This window comes from Hemicordylus capensis, chromosome 2 (assembly GCF_027244095.1).
Source record: "Hemicordylus capensis ecotype Gifberg chromosome 2, rHemCap1.1.pri, whole genome shotgun sequence".
Classification (NCBI taxonomy): domain Eukaryota; kingdom Metazoa; phylum Chordata; class Lepidosauria; order Squamata; family Cordylidae; genus Hemicordylus; species Hemicordylus capensis.
Genome location: NC_069658.1, coordinates 425,376,305 through 425,403,034, shown reverse-complemented (window position 1 = coordinate 425,403,034; position 26,730 = coordinate 425,376,305). Strand labels below are relative to the sequence as shown.

Sequence of the window (26,730 nt, the reverse complement as noted above, 5' to 3'; positions counted from 1 at the left end):
GTCACCAAGTTCTTTTATATGGTGACCATGTAGGATCAGGGCACAAGAAAGAAAGGAGATCAAAGCAATCCTAAATGATTCAATGGGCTTTATTGAGTATAAAAGAATAACAACATCAGTCTAACTGAGCAGAAAGCAGAACATTCTATCAGTATTACTAACAGTATTTCAACCCTAGCCAGCACCAATATTCACCCAGTGTTCCTAACTAACATATGTGTGTGTGTTAAATCTTCCTAGAGCCTAATAGAATTCAGATATAGATGGAAAAGGGCAGGGGTAAGGAAAGCTGAGGGCTGGCATGGTTTGGGGAGATCAGGAATTAGTAGAGGGAAGGGGGGGGCGGAGAAGGAGGGGAAAGGATGGAGGGATCCAAGGCTTGTGGGGTGGCATATTACCCAGATCAGAGGCTTGAGAACAGTGGATCTTTCAGCTGAAGGAGAGAGGCTTTGGCTGGGAACAGTAACTTGGGGGTGGTGGTCTGGCTTCTGGTGGTCAAGCAGACAGTTTGCTCAGAGTGAGGCAGAGAGTGAAGGTCCCATGGCTGGGGAAGTCTAGACTTCTCACTGCAAGAGGCTTTGGCTAGGAACAGTAACTTGGGGGTGGTGGTCTGGCTTCTGGTGGTCGACAGTTTGCTCAGAGTGAGGCAGAGAGTGAAGGTCCCATGGCTGGGGAAGTCTAGACTTCTCACTGCGCAGTGGAAGTCACAGACAGCTCCTGTCCATGGACAGAGTTCCTGCTTGTTGCCCCGCGGCTTAGCAGCAAACTCTGGGATTGCTCATGAGCAGCTGTTGCTTGTAGGCACAAGATTGCTAGTTCTCTGTCCAGTAAGCCTCATTCTTTATAGTTGTATTTTCCTTTGATCTCTCATAGAGTCTATTCAAATCTCCTCATCTTTCCTGGGTCCCCAAAAGGGTGACAATGCTGTTTCCTTCTGGATAATGTCTTTTAATTATTCAGGATATTGGCCAGTCCAGAGAGATCTTAATCTCATCTTCTGTTAGCTGCTATCTTGAGGAGGGGACATCGCTCGAGGCAAATCTGCATCTCTGAGCTGCAGATGGGCATCTTCTCTTGTCCCAGATTTGCTAGCCTGATCCCAAAAGGTGTAAAGGTGTTAGTGAAGTAAGAATTAAAGTCTATAGGTGTTTTCTTTGTGTGCATTTACCTATGTTGAATTTCTATAGAGAGCAATTGAGTATAGCAGAGCAATCATTGACAGAGATTAACATGGACTTCTTGCAACAGGAAAGGGGAGATCAGTCTCTGGCTTCTTCCACAGACATTATCTGATAGTGAGTCACATTTTAGCATTTGGATTGTTCTGGCCTGGCTTTTGTGCTTCCTTGAGTACCCATTTCACAATACAATGCTGGACCTCTTCCTCATGAGGTCTGGGTGTCAGTTCACCCTGAGTTCAGGGTTAATTCATTTCTTAATATAAAATGAAATCAGACACAGGCCTCAGTTCCACATGCTTCTGAGTTGGTACCTCTGAGTCTAAGGTTGGGGTACATGTGCCCAACATTAAGCACTAGAAATGCCGGCTGGCATATTTGAATCAAAGGTACCGCCTGCTGTCCGGATGGATAGGAACATGGAGGTAAGCCTCCTTCAAGTCTATGGAGGTTAGGAGGTCTAGGTGACACAAGGCCTCAGAAACTGATCTGAGAGTTTCCATGCGGAAATGCCTTCTTCTCACATGTTAGTTGAGGAACTTTAGGTCAAGTACCGTCCTCCTTGAGCCGTCCTTTTTTGGCATGGTAAACAAAATTGAGTACACCCCCTCTCCCTCCTGGGATGGTGGCACTTGCTCTATTGCTCCAATGTCCAGGAGATGCTGAATTGCCCAGATCATTCCCGAATGCTTTGCCACTGCTTGTGATCTTGGAGTTGGAAGGAAGCAGGAGGGCGGGGAGGAATTGAACTCTATTCTGTAGCCCTGTTGAATAACCTTGAGAACCCAAATGTCTTTGCCTGAATCTACCCAGACCTGGGTGAACTGCAACAAACGCCCTCCAAGCCTGATGGGCTTCAGATCATTGCTGGGACTTTTGTTGTTTGGGCTGGTTGGCTGGCTGTTTGTAGCTTCCAAACCCTCTGTAAGGAGTCCATTGGCGATTCCAGGATCCCCTTTGATAGTGAGCATCTCTATCCTGGCCCCGGAAGGGCCGGAAGCCTCGAAAGGACCGATTAAACTGAATTTTTTTTGTATGGTTACTTTTCCTGTTTTATTGGCCAATGGCATCGTCCTTCTCTTGTCAGTGGATTCCACCAGCAGCGCAGCATCACCGAATAACTTTTTTCTGGCATCATACAAAACTGAAGAAAGATTGAGCTTGGAGGCTGTATCCACAGACCAATTCTTCAGCCATAAGTGGTGCCTCCCTACTACCACGGAGGCCGCCACGCATGCAGAAAACCTTATGGCATCAAGGGTGGCACCTGTCATGAAGGCCTGTGCCTTTTGGATTTTTAGCAACTGTTGACACATCCTGTTAGGATCAGATGGTGGGTCACTCAAAAGATTGTCCACCCACAAAAGGGATGCACGCACTGCCATGAAGGCAGTTGACGCTGCCCGGACCACCAGGGACAAGTTGTGAACGCGTCTTAGTGAAAGATCAGCCTTTTTGTCTGCAAAATCGCGTAAATGAGCCTCTGGTGGCGCAGTGGTAAAACTGCCGCCCTGTAACCAGAAGGTTACAAGTTCGATCCTGACCAGGGGCTCAAGGTTGACTCAGCCTTCCATCCTTCCGAGGTCGGTAAAATGAGTACCCAGAATGTTGGGGGCAATATGCTAAAATCATTGTAAACCGCTTAGAGAGCTCCGGCTATAGAGCGGTATATAAATGTAAGTGCTATTGCTATTGCTAAAGTTACTTCGTCCTCATGAGGGACCAGGGCCCGCGATACCAATTGCGAAATCGGGGCATCCGCACTTGGAGTCTTAAGCATATCTGCTGTTTCCTGCTGAAAGGAGTAAAATTTGTTAGAGACTGCCATTGCTTTTCGACTGGAAGCAAGGGCTAGCCATTCTCAACGGACCACTTCTGTAAACAACTTGGGCATGGGCAGCAACATGTCCCTTGGGCGCAGGGGCGTAGCAAGGTTGGAGCGGGCCCAGAGACAAGATTTTAAAATGCTCCCCCCCTCACTGAAGCTCAGCTCATGAAGTAAAGAAATCTTAAATGAGGCTAAATAGTGGTAACAAAAAGCATAAGGTTTTGTCAGTTGTGGACAATGCAAGTCATTTAATGGTACTAGAGAAAGACATGCTGTTCTGGTAGCTCCAGGTCTTAACACTCACATCAGTTTTGGAGGATGAATACAACTGAAGGAAGCCCGGGCGGGGGCACAGCTGGGGGAGTCAATCATGTAACTTGCCTCTGGGGGGCCCCCCCAAGGCAGTGGGCCCCCAGACAACTGTCTCCCCTTGCCCTATTATATTTACGCCCCTGCTTGGGCGTGCCCTGGGAAAGAGAAGGTCCCCTTTAGCAGACCCTTCAGTAGTTTACCCAGCATCCAGTTTTAAGCCAATAGTCTTAATAATTCTAGACATCAGTGGATTGAAGTCCTCTGCAACCAATAAATGTTGTGAGACTGAGGCTGATTCTGTGTCATCCCCGCCAGACCATCCCCCTTCCTCTTTATCTATTGGGGCATCTGGATCTGACTCACAACCCCCCACCTCCTTTGCTTATATCCTCAGAATCAGAAGGGGTAGGAGGCTGACCTGGACCCTGCAAAATGCTTTTTGAACCCAAAGGTGATCTAAGGTCCCCAGAATCCTGATCCGAAGCCTCAGAGGAGTGGGAATCATGCTTTGGAGGTTTTTTTGACACAACATGCTTGGTCTTGGATTTAGCTTTCCTAGGAGACGGGCTAACAGACTCACTAGAGGAGGAACGTTCGCTTGGGGATCTATGCCTCCTCCTTTTTAAAGACTTTTTAAAACCTCCTAGCAGGTCTCACTTGTTGGATTGTGTCCACAATAGCATTGCGGAGCCATGCCTGCCACTCAGGAGGAACAGTTTTGGGCACTGAAGGATTCTTAGAACTAGAAACTTCTACCGCCTCCCCCTGTAGGCCAGCTCCCTTAGTCACAGTTTTTACCTGCCCAGAAGTAACATGCCCGGGATTTACGTTACTGCTCCCCTCAGGCAAAATGGCGGGCTTTTTAAGTGCAGAGGTCTTCTTAGAAACCAATGGGGTGGCTGAAGATGCCATGCTGGCCACGTTGCGCACCAATTCCCCAAAGCGGTGGATCTCCTCAGAAGTAGGAGGTACATTGGCCAGTGGAAGCCTCAGAAAGCGCTGGTCCAGCAAACCCTTGGGTTGCAGCGTGTGGTGCAGCTGGCCACAGAAGCGCGAGTTACATGGCCCGAAGGCGGGAAACCCGGCTCAGCGCTTATTGCAATCAGGAGGGGCGGCTGAGGAGCTGCCGTCACCGATGCAGCGCCTCCCTGTTCCTTGGCAGTTGACTCTGTGGCCGCCTGAGCTGCAGAGGAATGCTCCAGGGCTGCAGCACAGTTGGGGGTCTCCCTTTGCAAACAGGAGGAGTGGCTTTGCAAACGGGAGAGGCACAGAGGCAGGGACTGCACTTAAGGCGCGCCGCCCAGAAGCCAAACTCTTTCCTTCAGCACAATACTCTGTGCCTGCAACAGCTAGCTCCAAAAGCAATGGAGAAAGGAGAGAGGTGGGGAGGGGGGAAGGGAGACGACAGCTGTTGTTGTTTTTTGCAAAGGACAAGGAAGGAGATCGAAAAGGGTGTTGAAAATCCAAAAAGTAGTGAAGAGAAAGGTATAATATCAATATAAGCAAACGTGTGTGTGTGTGTGTGTGTGTGTGTGTGTGTGTGTGTGTGTGAGAGAGAGAGAGAGAGAGAGAGAGAGAGAGAGAGAGAGAGAGAGAGAGAGAGAATGGCATTCTGTTTATACTCACAGGGGACTAAGGATGACTGTGATTAAAAGTAAATCAAGCAAACAGGAGAGCAAGCAAGGAAGAGGCAGGACTACAAAGTAGTGTCTGAAGCACAGACAATGTTTTTATGACGATTACATTTCCGATACCCTCCTGACTACCACTCACAGACAGAAAGCGTTAAAAACACAAGGCTTCAATGGAGGTAGAGTTCAGCTGTAGGTTGTTTCAGGAGCAATTCCTAGCCTGAGGACAAGCAGGTGCCAGCTTCTGGAAGCAAAACTGATTCAATTCAGGTAACACTGATAGACAAGACAGGGTGTCTGAGCAACTCGTAAAACTGCCCGAGGCTTCTTTTATATAAATATATGCGAGAAAAGCACAGTCACTGAGTGCAGTGCAGGATCTGATGTGCATTCCTTCTCTTGTTCAGTGCACCTGTTCAGCATCCAAACCCAGACCACAGCTCTTTCAAAGTAACTTTGCACCATGTGGCTAGCCACAAGCACTTTCTCCCCTAGTTATTTAAACTTTGGTCTGAATTCCACGGGGTTTGTTGCTAAACTGGGGACAGAGTGATCCCAGCAGAAATTTCTTGCCCTTTGAGAAACATGTGAAGCATACAAATGGCCACCTCTTCCCTTCTCTCTTCTCACTATACTCCATGTTCTAGAATGTCCACATCTAAGGGGTCATGTTTTGGATAGTCCTCCTTGAAGAATGCACAGAAGAGACATAGGATGCAGTAAGGTCCTTTGAGTTAGAGAGAGAGCACAGCAGAGAACACAGCAGCACCTGTCAGAGAAACAAAAACATAGTGCTATGAACCATGAGGAGCGTATGGCCAGCACATCTAACTCTAAGATACTTCTATCTAGGAAGTGAGTTAAGACACTTGTGATGCCCACAAGTCCATGCTTCAGAATTGTACAGCAGACGCTGGAGAGAGGGAGATTATAGCTCCAAGCCCAGCAGGGTCCTTTGGGAGAAAAGCCAGGGGCTCAAAGCACTCCTAATCAATCCTGTACCAAATAGGGGGGACCCTTTGGGCATGCAGTATCTTTGCAACACACTTACAGGCACAAAAACAGGGATGTGACTGCGGCTAAACTCAATCACACACACACACACACGGAAAAAGCACACGGAAAGACACAAACCTAGGGGGTCCTCTCACACATATGGGGGAGGGAGACATCTGCACACACAAGGGGACATTTACACAGTACCAGCTCTCAGCACGCGGAAAGGCTGATCCTTACTCTTGGGGCTGCTCTGACCATCAGATTCGGGCACTTTCCAGTCTATCTTTCTTCCTTTCTCGTAGAGGCCCTTCAGCACCTTGCGGAACTCCTCAGGTTCCAAGCCACCATGGCTCAGCTCCATGTACTTCCTGTACAGCTGGAGGGCTGTGCGCGCATCTTCAATGCTGTCGTGAGTCTCTCCTTGGATCTTCAGATCTACGGGAAACCAGGACGAAATTCTGCATCGGGCAGATATTGCCTTGTCTACTTCCACACCATCCCTTATTGCAGGAAGCAGGAAAAATGTCTACTCCAGTACAAAGGGCTCTTGGCTAGAGCAAGGTATCCCCCCCCCCCCGCCGCCACCCCACATCCTCATGCTATCAAAGGCTGGAAAAAAGCCCAGCCTTCAGACCCTGGTACTAATCCAACGTTAAGCTCTCCCCTACTCACAGCTTTGCTGATGTTCTCCAGTTCAGCTCTGCACATCAAAATTGCCTACTACTGCACTGGGCTTGAGGAGTAACAAGGGATGGGACCCAGGAAGAACTGGACCTTAGGAGGCAGATGCAAAGCCAACTGTATCTGAAGGAATCCCTGGGGGCTGTTTTATTCTCTAACCCAGGGAGGTCAGACTGACTGGGAGGCAGGGTTCTGTTTGATTCTGACAGCAGAATGTCTGTACTGACCAAGAAAGTACCAGGCAAGGAAGCGCAGGGAGATCATCCTCTTCCTGGGCATGTGGAACAAGTAGACAGTGTCAATGACTTGGTCCTTGGGCACCTGTAGGGGCAGACATAGTCAGTGCTGGCAGCACATGAACACATACACAGAGTCCTGAGGACTTTACAGGCCCTCAGTTAAACAGAGCCTTTGACTTTCAGAGCCCCTGGTGGTGCAGTGGTAAAACTGCCGCCCTGTAACCAGAAGGTTGCAAGTTCGATCCTGACAAGGGGCTCAAGGTTGACTCAGCCTTCCATCCTTCTGAGGTCGGTAAAATGAGTACCCAGAATGTTGGGGGCAATATGCTAAAATCATTGTAAACCGCTTAGAGAGCTCCGGCTATAGAGTGGTATATAAATGTAAGTGCTATTAGCAACAGCAATAGCAATAGCACTTACATTTATATACCGCTCTATAGCCGGAGCTCTCTAAGCGGTTTACAATGATTTAGCATATTGCCCCCAACATTCTGGGTACTCATTTTACCGACCTCGGAAGGATGGAAGGCTGAGTCAACCTTGAGCCCCTGGTCAGGATCGAACTTGTAACCTTCTGGTTACAGGGCGGCAGTTTTACCACTGCGCCACCAGGGGCTCATTCATATTGCTATTGCTATTCTTTTCCAGAAGCACAGATGCTGCTAGGAACTGCTTCTATGGCCCCAAAGGTGTGCCAGACAAGTGCTGCGGCACCTTTAAATATTCACTGATTTTATTTTGGCATGTGTATTCATAGGTAACCACTTCAGTGGTTTTCAAACCATCTCCCTGCAAGGAACCCTTCCCACATTGGCTGCCTGCCTATTTTGCAGAGGGAGGATTCTGGGACACCTTCTCCATCCCGTGGGGGGCACAGGCCAGACCTGCTGGGTCTTGGCATTGCCCCATATGAACAGAGAGTGTCACCTCATTACAAGCAGTACTCTCCTCAGCTATGTCTTTGCAAGGGAAAGTCGGCAGTGGTGGGCAATCTGACTTTTTGGGGAAAGCTTGTTCGACACTCATGAGCTCTTCTTTGAGGAGTTCCTGATAAGCTTCTGAGGAACCCCATGGTTCCCAACTCGATTCGGAAACTACTGGTCTACGTTTTCAGGTGGGTGGAATTAGTTGAAAAGATTGTAGATGCGTGCTTGTTTGCAATTTTTGTTCCCTCCCCCTTCCTATTACTTTCGTATATAGTTTATTTCAAAAGTTTAAGCCCTTTGCGGGCAAGGACTTTGGCCTGTTATGCTTTTTAAAAGTACTTAAGAAAACATGTAGGCATTGAACAAATTAAATAAATAATTTTTAAAAATCATAATGAATTGAAACAGAATAGAATATAAATCCTGGGCAGGATCCAGACTAGGTTAGCCATCACTAAGCACCACTAAAAATCAATGAAATACGATTAAATTAAGTCCCATAAATTTCAATGGCTGACACCCAGACTAAGCTACCCAACAGTATCACTTAATTCCAACAGGACTTCCGTTAAATAATGTAGTCAGGAGATCAGCCAAGGGGATTTAGCCATGGTTAACTTTGTCTGGATCCTGCCCCATGTTAGCAAGGCTATAACTAAAAGATCAAGTAATGGGAATATAAATGAAATACAAGCATCATGGGAATGTAACACATTCTTTTGAAGGGACTGTATTGTTTATATACAATTCCCCCTCCTTCCTACAATACAATCTCATTGTTCACATAAACTGCCATGCTACTGAATTATTCATAATTACCATGACCTTAAACATTCACAAACATGGATCCAGTATCCCAGAGCCTTCCTCCTTGCCACATCCATTCTCTCGTAAATTTATTCTTTCAACACCCTCCACTCACAATCAGTTGTGCCATGTTATCACCTCCTTTATAAGCAAACAAAAGCACTAGCTCAAACTTTACCATTCAGCCTGTGGAGGAGAGACATATGTCATGTTTTTTTAAAAAAGGCAGTCACCATGATGTTGATGACCCGGAAGTCTTTTTGCAGTCCGTGGCCCACAAACTTGACCCCAACATCAATAAGGAAGCGCAGTTTCAGATAGGTAGACTTGAGGGTGGTAAGGTGTTTAGAGGAAATTTTAGCATCCAGATCCCCTGGCTTTATTCCCGAGTACTGCGTAAGGTAATCCACCACCTACAAGAGTAAAGAAAGGATGATCATCATGTGGTGGAGAAAAAAAAAGAAACATTGGATTTCAAATGAAGGCTCGCTCTTGCTCAGTGGAGGGGGACATAAAAGAGATGACCTACTCCTCCCTTCCACTTCAGGAAGCAGGAGTCCCAGAGAGTTCTCCTCCAGTCTGGAAATGTAAGCCTACTAAAACTACCCTGACACAAATCATAGGAAAGAAATCAAGACTATAAAGTTCAATCAGCTGTATTCAGAAAGGAGCATTGGTCACTCACCATGAAAGCTTCTTCTGCCTGCTGGTGTTGAGGACATCTGATGCGGGCTAACTTCCCTGCACACTCCAGAGGGTAGGACAATCAATTAGGCAGAGCCTTTAAGAGGCAGGAGCAGATAGCCCCTCCCAGTAGGGGTGTGCATGGTCTGGAGTCCCCCCCGGTCCGGCACGGGGGGACTGTAACTTTAAGCGGGGGGGGGTAGTACTTACCACCCCCCGCCTCTCTTCCCCCTCCGGCGCTGGTCCTTTGAAAAATCTTCTTGGGGCAGCAGAGTTCCTCCCTTCCGCCCCTGCCCCTGCCCCCATCGTTGTTCCTTAAGGTGCAAAAGAGACGAGCGCTAGCGACGCGTGCGCTCGTCTCTGACGTTACCACGTGCATGCCGCATGCGGTGCGCGCGGCAGCGTCAGAGAAGAGTGCATGTGCCGCGCAGGGCACATGCGCGCCGCTAGCGCTCGTCTCTTTTGCACCTTAAGGAACAACGACGGGGGCAGGGGTGGCAGGGAGGAACTCTGCCGCCCCAAGAAGATTTTTCAAAGGACCAGCGCTGGAGGGGGAAGAGCGGCGGGGGGTGGTAAGTACTACCACCCCACTGCTTAAAGTTACAGTCCCCCGCCCATCTGAACCGCCAGACTTCCGGACCGGTCCGGAGGTCATTCCAATGGCGCCGGACCAAAACCATGCACACTACTACCTCCCAGTTCTGTTTAGTCAAGCCGAGCTTCTAGAAAGGTAAGTGGAAGAAAGAAGAAAAAACCCAAACATAGAAAAACATTACAGGTTGGGGAAAAGGAGTAGAAGAAAACACTTACCAGTAGCCATGGATGCCCAAGGATGGGTTGAGATGTCCTCAACACCAGCAACCAGAAGAAGCCTTCACAGTGAGTGACCAATGCTCCCTTCTCGGCTGCTGGTTGAGGATATCCCATGTAGGACATGCCACAGCTGAAGACCCCGGGTGGGACAGTCCCCAGCTACTGGGGCGGAAGGACCTGTTGTAGGACATGTCTGCCAAATGCGGCCTTGGATGAGTTGAAGAGGTCCAATTTGTAGTGTCTCATGAACGTGGAAGTTGAGGACCACGTAGCAGCTCTGCAGATTTCATCCAGGGGAGCATTGGTGGGAAAGGCTGCTGATGTGGCTGCAGAGTGAGTAGAGTGAGCAGTGACCCTCAAGGGTGGCAGCAGGTGTTGGACTTTGTATACCAGGGTGATGCATGCCTTGATGCAGTAAGACGGAGTTGCAGATGACACTTGTTGACCCATGCTGGCCGGAAGGAAGGAAACAAAAAGAGACACTGTTGAACGAAAAGCAGGCGTCCTGGAAAGTTAGGTCTTCAAACATTGGTGCATGTCAAGCTTATGCCACTGCTGGCCAGGGACAGAAGGAAGGACCACATCTTGGGATCTGTGGAACTGATGCGACCTTCGGTAGGGTGGATGGATTGAGGATCAAATAAATGGAGTCTTGAGAAAAAAATGCAGAATTGGGGATTGGAGGAGAGCTCTGAAATCCTCCTTGCAGATGTAGTGACAACAAGGAAGATGAGTTTGAAGGAGAGCACGCGTAGAATAATAGATTTTATGAGCTCGAAAAGAGGCACATGCAGGACCCAGAGCACCTTGTAGAGGTTCCAGGAGGGGAACCTGTCGACTATTGGAGGAGAAGATAATGTAGCACCTCGGAGAAAATGCGGGCGGTGAGGGTGAGACTAGACGCTTTCCCCCATGGATGGGGCTAGAAGGGTGACCAAGGCAGCTGCATATCTCTTGATTGTATTCGCCTTGAGCCCCTTGTCCAGTCCATCTTGTAGAAAGTGGAGAAACTGGGAGATTCCACAGCTTTCTGGTGATAGTCTGTGCTAGCAGAGGAAGGTCCTCCAAGTGGTCTGGTAAATCCAGTTGGTTGAGGCCCTTCTGGATGCTAGGATAATGTCCATGACTTTGGGGGCATAATCATGCCGCTTCAGGAGGTAGCACTCAGTTGCCAGGCAGCAAGCTTGAACCACGCTGGATAGTGGTGAACCACTGGGCCCTGGCTGAGATGATCTGGAATTGTGAGCAGGAACCAAAGATCTCCTACGGTGGGCTAGAAGAGATATGACATGCGTCTCTGCCTATGACAGGAGTAGAACTGCTTCATCGTGCAAAGACTTGGAGTGGGTCCCCTCCTGGTGGTTCACATGAGCTTTGGCCATAGTATTGTCCATTTGAATGAGGATGTGATGGTACAGTATACTGTCCTGGAGTGCTAAGAGTGCCAGGCATATGACCTGAAGCTCCAGCCAGTTTATGCTGTGTCTGGCTGCCTGTGGTGACCATTTTCCCTGGGCTGAATAGTAGTGGCACTGCGCTCCCCAACCCAATAGGCTGGCATCTATTATGATGATGGTACAGGGCGCATCCAGGAATTGACAGCCCTTGGTCAGATGAGACACCTGAAGCCACCAGAGCAAGGAATCTTTGACTGATGGGGTAAGCTCCAGTCTGATATGTTGCCTTTGGGCAATAGACGTCTGGTGAGGAAAGAGAAGCCACTGCAGAGGATGGAGGTGGAAATGTGCCCAGGGGACCACTTCCAGGGAGGAAACCGCGAGTCCCTGGAGCTGGGCCAGGGTGAGCACTGTGAGACAGCATCTGGTAGACAACCTGTGAGACAGCATCTGGTAGATAAGTGACTGTAGTTTATCTATCCAATCCTGGGGAAGGATAAGTGGTTCTTCAAGGTGTCTATGAGGACTTCCAGGTGTAGAATTTGGTTGGAGGGAACTAGGTTGCTTTTGACCATGTTTACAAGCAAACTGTGTGAGGAAAGAATCAAGAGTGTTGAGTTGAGGTCCCTCTCGGCTGTGACTCGTGAGGGTGGCTGTCCAAATAGTGATTGTCCAAATAGGCAAAAATTTGGATCTTCTGTAGGCACATGAGAGCCACCAGTGGGGCCAGGGCCTTCATGAAAATCTGAGAGGCTGAGGAGAGACTGAAGGGGAGGGCTGCATACTGGTAGTGAAGATCGTTGTAGGAGGTGACGGTGTTCTGGATGTATGGGGACGTGAAGGTAGGCTTCTGTGAGGTCCACGGAGGCCAAGTAGTCCCCGTGATGCAATGCTTCTGAAATTGAGCAGATAGTTTCCATGTGGAACTTCCTTCTCTTCACGGTAAACAGGATGGAGTAAGTGCCCCATCCCTCTTGCCCCGCTGGAACTTTTTCAATTGCGGAGATGCTGAGGAGGTGTTGAATCGCTGCCAGCAGGGCTCCTTGGTTTTGTGGGTACCTGGATCGGGATGTTGGCAGGAAGCAGTCCCTGGGATGGGCTGTTAACTCTATCTTGCAACCGTGCTGGATGGTGTCCAGGACCCATCTGTCTGAAATGGAGGCCTCCCAAATGTGAGACAGGCGACCCCCTAAGTGCTGGGGTGGTGAGTCAGGAGGCCTGACGGAGTTTCTGCTGTTGTGTCTGAACTGCTGCTTGGGAGGTTTGTTTCTGGGGTTGAAATGTGGTCTGTTCCACTGGGGTTGGGGATTGTCTGGTGTCTCAGTCCCTGGGTTTGAAATCTGGATGAAAGGAACAAAGGAATGAAAAGGCTTGCATGGGGTACGCCTATCGTCTTTACAGGAGGAAGACGGAAGGGCCTTCTTCTTGTCCTTGGTTTCGACAGGATCTCTTGCAGGGCCTCATCACTGAACAACTCTGAAGCAGTGAAGGGGACCATCACCAAATTTGCCCGAGAGGTGGAGTCCACCTGCCAATGTTTGAGTCACTAGGTTCATCTGGCTACGATGTTGGTTGCTGTGGCGAGGGCAGCGAATCGAACAGAATCCAAGGTAGCATCAGTAATGAATGCTTGGGCCTTCTGGATTCTGAGGAGAGCCTGCCTCTGTTTTGGTGGATCTGGAGGTGAGTCTGCAGAAGGTCATCAGACCAAAGAAGGGCTGCTCTGGATATGATGGATGCTGCAGCTGAGGCTCTAATGCGAACAGAGATGGCACCTGTGTTTTTCCTGAGCTGGGACTCTAGCTTCTTCTCAGTAGGGTCCTTCAGGGAGGACTCACCATCTCTGGTAAGGATTGCCCCATAGGACACAGAGGCAACGTGGGCATCAACCGGGGGTGTTTGGAACAAGGCTGCTGCTGAAGGAACAAAACCATACTGTTTAGACATAATGGAGGCAGTCTTTTTCTGCAAGGAAGGAGCCTGCCACTTTGTTTCACCACCTCAGAGAAGTTTCAGGGAAAGGGAACAGAGGATCATTGGATGAAGAAGTGGGTAGCACCAGAGATTCTCTGAAAGGAGCAGTGGTATCTTTTGGCATGCCTGACTGTAAGCCCAGGGTGTGAAGGGCCTTAAGCAACAACTGGGAGAAGTCATCAGCTGGGTGCTTTCCAGATTAGACCCTGCAATGGGGTTACCACGTATCTCTGAAGTGTGCTTCCGCACTTCCTGCGTTGTGACACCACAGTCCCAACACTGACAGCAGGGTGCCGTTCATATCTCCAATGCTTTGTTTCGAATTTAATCGCTGAGATATAGTGCTGTAACGTCGAATATCCGGCATTAAAAGGTTGCGGTTTTGGGGGGTTGTTAGTTTTCGCGAGACTGCTCCCCCTGCTGGGCACTTTGCTGTTTACGTTTTGAATGTGATTTGCCTGAACAGAAGCATTTTGATGCTGCTGAGCGGCTGTTCTGGAAAGCTCCCTGGCAAGAGTCTACGTAACTGTGTAGAGGGCTCCACCTGCTGGCCGTCTGACCACTCTTCTTCTTCTTCCTTTGAGTCTGAGTTATTACCAGGGACGATAGGGGTACCACCTAGGGGGTCTTGAGGGCCATGGGGTTTGATGGGCCCCATAGGGCCCACTGGTTGCCCAGGATAGGGGTCTGGGGAGTTGTAATCTGTGATAGCAGATGAATGATTAGGCGCTCTCTTATGCTTATGCATTGACTGTTTTCTAGACCTTTTGGCCCTTTTGTGTTTCCCAGATCTTTTAAGCTTGTGACTCTTTGGGGGTTTTTAGGAGGAGTTTCAGAAGAGTCAGAGGAGGATGAGGGAGGGGCTGAGGAGGGAAAGTGCGACTCATCCCTGTGCCTGCGCTGTTTCTTAACAGGCTGTTTGGGCGTGAACTGTTCTAGGAAGGAAGGAATAGCCTCCACAAACCAAGTCTGCATGCTATGGGCATATCCTCAGGGAGGGAGTAGGGTGCCAGGTTGGAGGGGAGCACGCAAGGGCCTCTGGGAAGGACAGGAGGAGTGGAGTGCAGAGGACCAGATGGTCCTGGACTCACTGGATCCTGGGGAGCTGGATTTGCCGGGCCTAGAGCTCCATCAGTGCCACTGCTCTCAGAGAGGGCTGGGATGGTCGGAAGAGGAATCTTCAGGGCTTTGTTGCCTCTGGGGGATGCAGGAGGTGGAGGAGGCTGTGTAAGGGGCTCTGCTGTGTCTCTAGGCCCAGTAGGCCATGCTGGCTCTGAGTTGCTGGTGGTGGAAGGAGCACTTCGGAAGAGAGTGGAGTGGTCCTACCTGGCTGCAGTGTTTCCTGCCCGTTCGGACCTGTGGGGGTGGGGGCAGGCTCTCTAGCCCTGTAGAGGATCCCCTGGCCCAAGGGAATCCCAGGGGTGTCGTCCTCCAGCAGGACATCAGGCTCTTTGACAGGTTGGGGTGGGGTGGGGGGATAAGGGGCGATAACGCTTCTTCATGCAGGTGACCAAGGCTGCCGATTCTTCGTTGTGCCCTGCTGAGGCTCCGGATGTGCCCTGCCCCCGCCAGCTCTGGCGTGGACAGCATGGGCTACGGTGGGCCCGAGGCTGAGGAATGCACTCATGCAGCATGGAGCTGCTTACTGTGCAGAGGTACTTGCTTCTTGCCTTTGGGCATCAAGACGTGGATGATGCCAGTTCTCTGGGGCTCCATAGAGGAAGAGAGGAGAGGGGGAGAATGGAAGGCAGGGAGAACAAAAAACAGAGGAGAAAAAGAGGGGTTTTGTTGTTGTTACTTTTTGCAGAGAAAAGAAGAGGAGGGCTCTGAGTTGTGAAGAAGCAAGCAGAAAGTAGGTTAAAAAGGGAATGGAAAAAGCCTTAGAAAGGGAGAGCTGGAAGCTGGCTGAAAAATGACCTTCTCCGAAGCTAGCAAGACAAACTGAACTGGGAGGGGCTCTCCTCTCCTGCCTCTTAAAGGCTCTGCCTAATTGATTGCCCTGCCCTCTGGAGCACGCAGGGAGGATAACCCATGTTTCCCCAGCAGCTGAGAAAAGGGCTCTACTGGAGATTTTATTTTAAGAGAGAGAGAAAGAGAAGTGGGGGGCGAGGAGGAGGACAAAGGAGGACACTCCTGGGATCCAATTATGCTAATTACTGGGACATCCCATGCATCCTTCCAATTAGGCAAGGCAGGAGCCAGCCAGGGAGGGCCAAGTAGTATGGTAATTTATCCCATGTTTGTACTTGGAAAAAGAGTCTCTCCCTGCAGAAAGGCGTCTGTAACATGTCCATGCTAGAAAACCAGAGAGTTCTGTGCAGTTCTCTGCAGCCTCCTGGCTAGAATTAGATTCCACGCCACCCTTTCACTTATTTCTGAGAAGAGTCCTGAGAGGGCTTTTCCCATCTACCGGACTAGCTAGTTAGCTGCCTAGTTAAAATGATTATGGAGAGGGAAAGAAGCTGTGAAGAAGGCCTCAATGGCTCTGGAGAAGCACAAGGCAGCATGCTTAATCAGTGAGAGAAGGGCATAAACTAGAGGAAAACACTTCAAAGGGAAGGACCCTGCCTAGTGACGCAGATGTGAGGAGCTGCCTACTGTCTCTCAGGATGCCCCCTCCTCCACTGAGCAAGATTGAGCCACTTCCTGCTTGTGAATTCAAGTTTCCCAAGATAAGAGGCCATCTGGAGTCCAAGATGACCCTCTCCACTGGTTACTGTGGAGTTGTGGTCCTACCAAAGCATCCATTTGGAAGATGATTAACAGACCAGCCCTGTCTTCTGAGCCAGTAAGAAGGACTACACAATACATTCCTGGCACTATTAAGAAAGCAAGGTTTCTGCTGCACTGTGTTCTTTCCAGAGAGAGGCCCACTCAAACAAACAGCAAGGGAAGCAGAGCCAGCATAGAGCAGTGGACAGGGCCGGATGTAGGTTCAAGTTCCTGTTCACTCAGTAGCCTTTGGTAAATCACTATTTTTTAATAATATAAGACACTGAGTTGGAAAAGGTATATAACAACAGCTTCACCTCTCTCCTTTTCTGAACTATAGCTTATACACACACCCTCGAGATTTCAAAGTGCTGAACTAGGTGCCATGTTAACTGAGATTGGCTCCGAAATGACTCATTACATCTTCTGATTTCCTCCCAGATCCCTTAATTCTCTCCATCCCCTTTGGACAATTAGGGAACCTAGAGAATGAAGAGAACAAATTCCTTCTGTTAGCCAACCAAGACTGTAGGCAGGGGCAGGGCTAGCAAAGGGAAAAAAGAGGGGCACTTCCAGTCCCATAAACCTTCTGAAATGAAAAAGAGCTGGGGGACAACTTGTCTAAGCCAAATATTACTGCTCACCTCAAAAGTGTAGAAGTCAGTGTGGTGTAGTGATTAGTGTGACTAGGACCAGAGGGACTCATGTTCAAATCCCCACTCAACCATGAAGCTCAGTGGGTGACTCTGAGCCAGTCACATTTCTCTCAGCAGAACTTAGCTCACAGGGTTGCTGTGAGAATAAAATGAGGAGGGAGGAGAAGAGAACAAGAGACCCATACCAGCTGATGGTACCGTACCACTCATGATCATACCATACCACTCAGTGGAACCACACCACTCAGATCCTTAGAGGAAGGGTAGGATTAAAGTAAAGTACAATAGAGCTTGCCCAGAATCTCTCAGGGATGACTACATACCTGTTCTTGTGTGGAGATGTAGTCATCGATGAAGGGAACACCCTCATTGGGACCTTGTCCCCTTACACATGTGATCCTGGCCACTGACATTTGGCTGGGCTTGATGGTGGACTTGGTTCCATCACTGCGAAGCTCGGCCTCCTCCTATTGCAGATTTTGAGAGGGAATAGATGTCTTCCATGTGGCTAGACACCATTTGCCTAAAAGGCATACAGACAAAGGAGCCCAGACCAAGAATCTCACAAGCCCCTCATCTCTCTTCAATCCAGTGCCTACCTCATTGAGGGTGACAAACTCGGCATCCAGCCCCACTAGTTCCCCGGCCTGTGGCATCTCATTCAGCATCAGCGGGATGAAGGTGGCATGACATTTGCGTTGTTTGCGAGCAAGGGAGGCCTCAGCAAGCAGTACGTTGGCTTCAATCGGGTTCTTAACTTAAAGATGGAAGAGAAATTTGGTCAGCTGGTTCACAGATGAAGGATGCCTTTTGAGATTACAGTCTGAGGGAGAAAACAGTGGAATCCCACCTTAGATTGCGATGATCCAGGAAAGGTGGTTTCACAGATACAAGCTCCTTCTATATACAAATCACACCTGATTTCTAAAAGCTCTCAGCAGCTAGGGAAAGGTTGGTCACTTAGAGCTATGTGAGGGTCTATGAGCACTGAGTGAAGAAAACACTCCGTACCATCTCCCTTAAAAGGCCATCCAATCTGCACTGCACCGTCTGCAGCAATATGGAATCTTGATGGGAAGATCTGCTGATACTATTGGGATGACTGAGCGAGAGGACTCACAGTATTTACAATGCTTAATTTTCCTGTAAAGGCCATATCCCTTGCAGGCTAGATCCCTCCCTCTCAACACAGAAGTTGATCACATTGAGGACCAATTTACACGATAGTCGGATCATGCCAAAAATGAGGTTCAGTGGTACACTGAGTCTAGCTCAGATGTGCAATGACATCAATTCATATTCTGATTTTTCAAAACATGTTAAAGTGTTACAGTTCCACTGCAAATGCTCCCAAGACTCAGCCAGTAGTCATGTGGTAAACCTCTGCACATACTGAAATAGCAGGACTTGGAGGCATACCATGAAGCAATTATACAGCTGCTTCCCAGAATGTCCAATTTCAGCCCGTATACTGCTGACTTCTATTTTGCAGTGTAGTTCTAGGAGTCTGCAAATCTACTGTAACTTATACTACCAAGGAGATTAATCTGAAACAAGCTACTTTCATCCCCATCACGATGGCTCTTGCTCTCTAAGCCAACAGCCCTTACTATCTTCTCATGACGACAAGTCAGCATGTTTCACTTCCTTGACTGAGGATGATGTGCTTGCAAAATGTAATCAGTGCTTATCCCCTCAATCTCTAGGGCATATGATTACTTAACAGCAACACTATTTATCTGCACACCCATGCTTGTGAAGGAAGGCAGGGCTACTATTTCCCATAACAGTGAAATACTATTGAAAGGGGGTGTCTCATTGGAGTTTCCTGCCTGACACGAGTCAGGCCTCAACATTTGGCAAATAGGGAGGTTGCAGAAGCAGACGTCAATGAGTGGGAGCAGGGGAGCTCTGAGGACGAGTGAAGGAAGTGGGCTCATTCAACATGAACATCATTTTCCAGTACATAGAATATTATAAGCAGGACAGAAAACCATGTTATCCTCCTTGGCCACTTGAAAGATTAGAATGAAGCAAGTGATGATAACGATCAGAATGAGTGTCAAATCTGCAAACAATGGATCATGCAGATTAATAACCATAGAAGGACGTAAGAAACAGACTGATATCAAAGAGCTGGATACTTCATGAGCCAGCTTAGCAAATGCCATCCCACACACAATGCCAATTGTGAAAACAGGGCTGGCCCAAGGACTGGGGGACCCCAGGCAAAGCCTGGCTTTGATCCCCTTGCTCCCTTCACCCGCTTAGGGTGAGTGCCTTCTGGTGGGCAAGCAAACAGATGGGCGGATGGTCCCTGTCGCCTGTCTCTGCCTGCCACTCCTGCCGTAGCCGGCCTGCTGTGGCATGTTATGATGATGTCACAACACGAATCGGCAGCATCATTATAATGTGCCACAGTGGGCAGGCAGCAGAAGCGGCAGGCGTAGGCAGCGAGGAGAGCAAATGGGCAGGTGGGCGCCCACTTGCTCTCCTCGCTGCCTCCACCTGCTGCTCCTGCCACTGCTGGCTGCTTCTGGGCAGCCGGACTGCCATGGAGCATTCTAATGATGTTGCTGTGCAACACAACTTCATAATTTGCCATGACAGGCTGGCAGGGTGGGCAACAAGGATGGGGAACAACAATGGGAGGTGCGTGTGCCCACACATATGGGGTGCATGATCCAGGCTGTCAGCAACCCTCCTCACTTGGCACTCTAGCCAACTGCCTAGTTCACCTAGCAGGCAGCTGGCCCTATCTGATCTAAAGTGCTCATTTAGGGCAGGCTCACACAACTTTCTATAAGTATTTGCCAAATACACACGGGAAGAATCAGACAACACAGGCATGACATATGAGCCTGCCCAAGTCCAGTTCCTGATTTTGGTTACCTACTTCAACCTTAGTTTTTACCAACTTTGTCAAGCCAACTTCAAATCTCAGTTGTAGAAATGGGCTTGAAGTCAATACAAAGTAAGGTGGAAATGAGTAACCAGCACTGGGAACTAGACTTGGGCAGATCCAGACATCATGCTCAGTGGTGTTCAAACTCCCCACGATCTCCAGTTCCTCCTATACCTACTTGGTAAGTACCTACAGGTGGTTGTGCATGAATCCGCCTTTAGGCTCAATCTCAACAAATATCTGCCATACTGCTTGCAAGGGTGATGTCACTGCACAATGGAACGCAGGCAGTGTCATTCCACATCTTGTATGAGAGAACTAGGTGGCCTATCACAATGATTTCCACACCCAATACTTTTAGATACCCCGAGTCTTCTTGGGGGAGGGAGAGAGAAGGTTCAACCCCAGGGAGTCTGTGGCACAGTATGACTGAATCTGGTTCTCCCAAGCAGCATCTCCCCAAAGCTCTGCTGTAGCTTCTCCCATGTAGCTAAATGCATGCACGCGCGCACACACACACAAACACACTCACTGGTTAAGTTGTACTTGGTGTGGAGATTCCTCCGCACATAATAAAGGATCGCAGGCACTTTCCAGCTCATGTCGAACTGCACGGCCTCACACTGCAAATCCAACAGCAAATACCAAATAAACAAGACCAAAAACAGAAACAAGAACAGGAGCACTACAGACATTTCAGCTGTGTATAGTTCTGCAGTCAAAATGAGCCAAGTGGAAGCACAGAAGACTGCTCTGCCTCAGAAAGATACTACTATTTAGAATAGCATCACCCAGAGCTAGAATGGCATCTAGAATAGATCTAGAATAGCATCACTCTGAGCGGATGCAGAATTCCCTGGGCTTGAGCACAGACACAAAGAAAGGTACAGTATGGATGCACATTGCAATGTGGACCTCATAGGCTGGTGCAAATAAAAACTGTACTAAATAGTTATGAAGATGTGCCTAAGCCTACATCCAGACTACACGGCAGCATAATTAGCAGGGCAGCTGCAGGTTAGGCCAGACCAGCAACTGAGGGCCTATGGATTAGACTTCCTTTTAGGGACATTTGTTTTCTGGATTCTTAAAGTGCAGAAAATCTGGAATCTAGCACAAGACCTGATGCCTGCTCTAGACTTCCGATAAATATAACTTTCAGCGATTTTTAAAGCAACTTTATAGTTCTCATGATAGTAGAAATATGTTTGGAAAAATTGTCTGGAAATGGCTCCAAGATTCAGCCAAAAAAGCTTTTGTGATCTACACTTTTACCTGCCTCTCCTTGACAGCCTCCTGATATGTTACCCTGATCTATAAAAATGACTCCTTTCCTGCATCTGCATCACTCTGTGCCAGAAGGTTTTGCAAAAACTGAGGTGTCTAATCCAGAAATAGCATGCAAAGTGAACAACTTGGTGCATAACAAGTACATTTACATATGCATCTGAAGAGACCATATTTTCTTGATGCACAATTTTGTTGCGGGGGGCGGGGGGGAGCAGGAAACACAGGTAAGAATAGTCATGTTCTCCTTACCTTATCCACAGGTTCAATGAGAAAGTCATTGAAAAGATACCATTGCTGGTGTGTGACTCCCTGGAAAAAGAGAAAATTGAGAAGAGATTAATGCACTGCATGTATGCGTACGAGTACCATTTTTAGTTTTAACAATGTCACAGTCACACAGTTAAGACAACCAACAGCCAAGGTGACTGCGATTGATTGATTAAGTGCCATCAAGTTGGTGAAAACACTTAGTGACCACATAGATAGATTCTCTCCAGGATGATCTGTCTTCAACTTGGCCTTTAAGGTCTCTCAGTGGTGCATTCATTGCTGTCGTAATCAAGGCCATCCATCTTGCCGCTGGTCGTCCTCTTCTTCTCTTTCCTTCAACTTTTCCTAGCATTATGGACTTCTCAAAGGAGCTGGGTTTTCGCATAATGTGTCCAAAGTATGATAGTTTAAGCCTGGTCATTTGTTCCTTGAGTGAAAGTTCTGGATTGATCTGTTCTATGATCCATTTGTTTGTTTTCCTGGCTGTCCATGGTATCCTCAAAAGTCTTCTCCAGAACCAAAGTTCAAAAGTGTCAATGCTTTTCCTATCTTGCTTCTTCAAAGTCCAGCTTTCGCATCCATAGAGTGTCACAGGAAAAACCATTGTCCGAACGATCCTAATCTTTGTAGGTGTAGACACATCACGGCATCTAAATATCCTTTCCAAGGCCTTTATTGCAACCCTACCAAGTGTTAGTCTGCGGCATATTTCTTGATTGCTGGATCCTTTACTGTTGATGGTCGGTCCTAAAAGGCAGAAGCTATCCAACACTTCAATGTCTTCATTATCAATTCTGAGGCTGGTTGCTGTACCCGTTGTAATTAGTTTAGTCATCTTTACATTTAGTTGTAGTCCAATTTTTTCACTGTGCTCCTTGACTTTCATTACTAGAGCTTGCAGATCATCCGCATTCTCAGCTATCAGAGTGGTGTCATCAGCATAGCGCAGGTTAGTGATATTTTCCCCTCCAACTTTAAAGCCATGTTCATCTTCTTCCAATCCAGCTTATCTCAGTATATGTTCAGCATATAAATCAAATAAAGAATGAGAAAGTATACAGCCTTGTCTTACTCCTTTGCCAGTCTGAAACCAGTCTGTTTCACCATGTTCTGTCTGGACTGTAGCTTCCTGTCCTTTGCATAGGTTTCTCATGAGAACAATGAGGTGTTCTGTAGGAGTGTGCATGGTTTTGGTCCGGCATGGTAGACCAGACCGCCGGACCGGTCCGGAGGTTCGGCGGTCTGGCTGGGCGGGGGACTGTGACTTTAAGCGGGGTGGGTGGGTGGTAGTACTCCTCCCCCGCCGTGCTTCCCCCTCTGGCGCTGTTCCTTTTAAAAATCTTCTTGGGGCGGCAGAGCTCCTCTCTGCCGCCCCTGCCCCCGTCGTCGTTTGAAAAGCTCTAACAGAGACGAGCGCTAGCGGCGCGCATGCGCCCTGTGCGGCGCGCACTTGTCTCTGATGCTGCGGCGTGCGCGCTGCAGCGTCAGAGATGAGCACGCGCGCCACGCAGGGCACATGCATGCCGCTAGCGCTCGTCTCTGTTAAACCTTTTCAAACGACGATGGGGGCAGGGGCGGCAGAGAGGAGCTCTGCCGCCCCAAGAAGATTTTTAAAAGCAACAGCGCCGGAGGGGGAAGTGCAGCGGGCGGGGGGGAGAGTACTACCACCCCCCTGCTTAAAGTCACAGTCCCCTGCTGCCGGACCGGGGGGAACTCCGAGCCACGCACACCCCTAGTTTTCTGGGATGCCCATTTTCCTAAGGATATTTCACAACTTGACATGGTCGACACAATTGAAGGCTTTTTTGTAGTCAATAAAGCATATATTGGCTTCTTTTTGGTATTCTTTGACTTTCTCAATTATCCAGCACTCATCAGCAATGATGTCTTTTGTTCCTCGGCCTTTTCTGAAACCAGCTTGAACATCGGGCATTTCCCTTTCCATGTAGGACTCTAATCTGTGTTGGATGACCCTGAGCATTATTTTGCTGGCATGTGAAATTAAGGATATTATGCGATGGTTTGCGCAATCTGTTAAGTCTCCTCTCTTTGGTATGAGTATGTAGACTGACCTCTTCCAATCTGTTGGCTACTGTGTCATTCTCCACATTTGCTGGCATAGTTTGGTTAGAGCCTTGACTGATTCTTCTTCTGTTGCCTGCCATATTTATGTAGCTATTCCATCAATCCCTTTAGCCTTCCAACTTGGTAATGACTGGAGTGCTGATCTAACTTCATCTTCCTGTACTAGAGGTTCTTGCAAGTAGGGAATATCTTCTAGAGTATCTTAGATGTTGACATCCCTGCTGTACAGATTTTCAGTATACTCCTTCCATCTCGGTTTGATCTTCTCTGAATCGGTTACTATCTGTTCTTTGGCATCCCTTAACATACCAATTTGAGGTTGTAACCTCACTCTGAGTTTAGAGACCTTTTGGAAAACTTGCCTTGTTTTTCCATGTCTGTTTCCATCCTCAAGGTCTTTACAGATGTCATTGTAGTACTGCTCCTTGTCTCTTCTAACAGCTTTCTGAAATTCTCTATTAAATTCCTTCCTGAGGTCTTTATCTTTCTTGACTTTGGCTTCTCTCCTCTTCTTGGCAATTTCCACCATCTGTTCTGACATCCATTTTGCTCTTGTTTCTTGGTTTTTGGCAGTCTCTTTTCACATTCATCCTTAACAACTTCTTTGATTTCATTCCACAGTTCCTCTGGTTCCCTATCAATGAGGTTCAGAACTTCAAAGCGGTTCCTGATGTTCTCCTTGAAAATGGTGGGTACATTCACAAGATCATATCGTGGAAGCTGGATAGCTTTGTTTTTCTGCTTTAGCTTGACTTGGAACTTGCACATGAACAGTTTGTGATCTGTTCCACAATCGGCCCCAGCTACATCTCTTCCACCTCCTTGCACCAATGATGTAATCAATTTGATTTCTATGTACTCCATTTGGTGATGTCCATGTGTATAGGCGCTGCTTTGGTTGTTTGAAGAATGTGTTAGCAATGAAGAGATCATTGGCTTGGCAGAAACTAAGTCGTTCTCCTGCTTCGTTTCGGTTTCCTAGGCCATACAGGCCAACTGTGTTTTCCTCCTTACCTTTTCCAACTTTGGCATTTCAGTCTCCAACCACCAGCATCACATCTTGCTTGCATGTTCTGTCAATTTCAGACTGAACTTGAGCATAACACTCATCAACTTCCTCTTCTTCTGCATCAGTCGTTGGGGCATAGACTTGAAGAACTGTCATGTTAAAGGGTTGTCCATGAAATCTAATTGATATTAGTTGGTCACTGACCGCATTGTACCCAAGTACTGTCATTTATATATCCTTCCTGTCTATGAAAGCAACACCGTTCCTTCTTTGGTTTTCGTGTCCTGAGTAGTAAACAGTATGATTTTCTGACTGAAAGTGTTCTATCACAGTCCATTTTAATTCACTGATGCCAAAGATGTCAATCTATAGTTGATTCATTTCATCTTTCACTGTGTCGAGCTTTCCCATATTCATGCTTCTTACGTTCCACGTTCCCATTGTAATTCTGTCTCTGCAGCTTGGGATTTTCTTTTCCTGCACGGTAACATCAGCTGCTTGACATCCAAAAGGCTTTAGTCTAACCGCGTCATAAACACCCTCGGTACTCAGAGATTCTTGGCTCTTCCTCAGTAGCATGTTGAGTACCATCCAACCTGAGGAGCCCATCATCCAGCAAGTGGCTGTACTAACGGAAAAAGGCTTTGACAGAAGGAAATTCAATATATTCTCTCAAAATTCTCTGATAGAATACAAGAGCTACAGATCAGCAGACAGAAAGATCAGGGGGCTGATCTGTTTTCCCCCTGCTAACAGGCTCACCTCTTTTCTTTGGTGATAGGTCTCTCCCACTTTGATGTGGCCCACCAAGCTGCCTCCAGTACGGGAGTCCAAAATGTGCACAACAGTTGCCATAAGATCATAGACATATGTCGACTCCTGATCATCCAGTGCACTCAGCTGTAAAGAGGAAGGGAATTCTGTCAATGGGCTAGATTTCTGAGCAGGTCCGGCACAGGCTGGGGAGTGACTGACTGAGTGCCCCATTCTCCCCAACATGAGGGGAAAACTACTCTTAGCTACTCTGCAGCCAAACCAAAGACCTTTAAGTTTAAACTCCCACGCTCTATCCTCTCTGAAACCTGGTTTTCTATTTAGGAAGGGCAGCAAAAACCAGGATTACCCCCTAGACATTTGTTCTAGCTCAGGACATTTATCTTCTTGCCCTAATTCATGGACTACCTTGGGTCGATTCTTTTATGGCCTTTGTTAACTTCTTAAAAAAAGAAAAAAAAAGAAATTGCAATACTTCTATGCTAAAAATTGTTTCTTCCCCCCCCACAAAATCCCAACACCAGCTTGCTGGGATCTATACAATCCTGTTTTGCATTCCACCTGCAGTTTGGGCCCTTCATCTATCATCTTACCCACAGGGGTAATTTCATCCCATTTTAAAGCATTCTTTTCAAAAGCTGAAACACTGTTACTCTGTCCGCTCACATCAATACATTTAAAGTCAAACTAGATAGAATAGATTCACTGCAATGAATTAATGTTACTGGAAATGCAGAGTACATATGTGCCTGGAGGCCATGGCCAGCTGCAGCTCCTGGGCGTGTATTTTATTATTTATTTAATTTATATTCTGCCTGACTCCAAAAGCTCTAGGCGGTTTACAAAAATAAACACAATAAAACCAAAATAAAACCAACTATTAAAAAACAATTAAAAATCTAAAACATTCAAAGATTACCACAATTAAAACATTTAAACAGCAATTAAAAATTTAAAACATTTAGAGATTATTAAAAGCCTGGCCAAAAGAGTGTCTTAAGGGCTCTTTTAAAGGCTGGTAAAGATGTTCAGCCACAAATGTCTGTAAGGAGTGCATTCCACAGCCCAGGAGTGACTATGGAGAAGGCCCGCTCCTGAGTCATTGCCAGATGAGCCGGTGGCATACAGAGACAGACTTCTCTTCATGATCTTAATGTGCAGTGGGGATCATACAGAAAGCGGCCCTGTCCCATGTAACCCAGTCCTAAGCCATTTAGGGCTTTAAAGGTAATTACCAGCACTTTGTAGTTTGCCCGGAAACCTACTGGCAGCCAATGCAGTTGCTTTAAAACAGGCATGATATGGTCTCTCCGAGAAACCCCAGAGACAAATCTAGCTGCTGCATTTTGAACCAACTGAAGCTTTTGAACTACATGCAAAAGCAGCCTCATGTAGAGCACTTTGCAGTAGTCAAGCCTAGAGGTTACCAGAAAGTGCACCACAGTTCTGAGATCATTATCTTCAAGAAATGGGGGTAATTGTCGTATCAATCAAAGTTGATAGAAAGCACTCCTGGCCATGGCCTCAACCTGAGAAACCAGAGTGAGGGCTGGGTCCAGA

General features: G+C 47.8%; 1 protein-coding gene across 7 annotated transcripts in view; it reads right to left on the bottom strand.

Moving 5' to 3' along the window:
- Positions 1–73: 73 nt before the first annotated feature.
- Positions 74–26,730, bottom strand: part of PAN2 (poly(A) specific ribonuclease subunit PAN2) — a 65,676-nt gene continuing 39,019 nt past the window's right edge. For all 7 annotated transcript variants that reach the window (XM_053296850.1, XM_053296855.1, XM_053296853.1 and 4 more), the window contains 9 exons: positions 25,159–25,296; positions 21,282–21,341; positions 20,275–20,365; positions 17,437–17,594; positions 17,161–17,304; positions 8,835–9,014; positions 6,857–6,950; positions 6,186–6,383; positions 74–5,718 (listed from right to left, as the gene is read on the bottom strand). In XM_053296850.1, the coding sequence (XP_053152825.1) occupies positions 5,684–5,718; positions 6,186–6,383; positions 6,857–6,950; positions 8,835–9,014; positions 17,161–17,304; positions 17,437–17,594; positions 20,275–20,365; positions 21,282–21,341; positions 25,159–25,296 (1,098 nt within the window). In that variant the 3' untranslated portion in view covers positions 74–5,683. The remainder of the gene's footprint in view (positions 5,719–6,185; positions 6,384–6,856; positions 6,951–8,834; positions 9,015–17,160; positions 17,305–17,436; positions 17,595–20,274; positions 20,366–21,281; positions 21,342–25,158; positions 25,297–26,730) is intronic.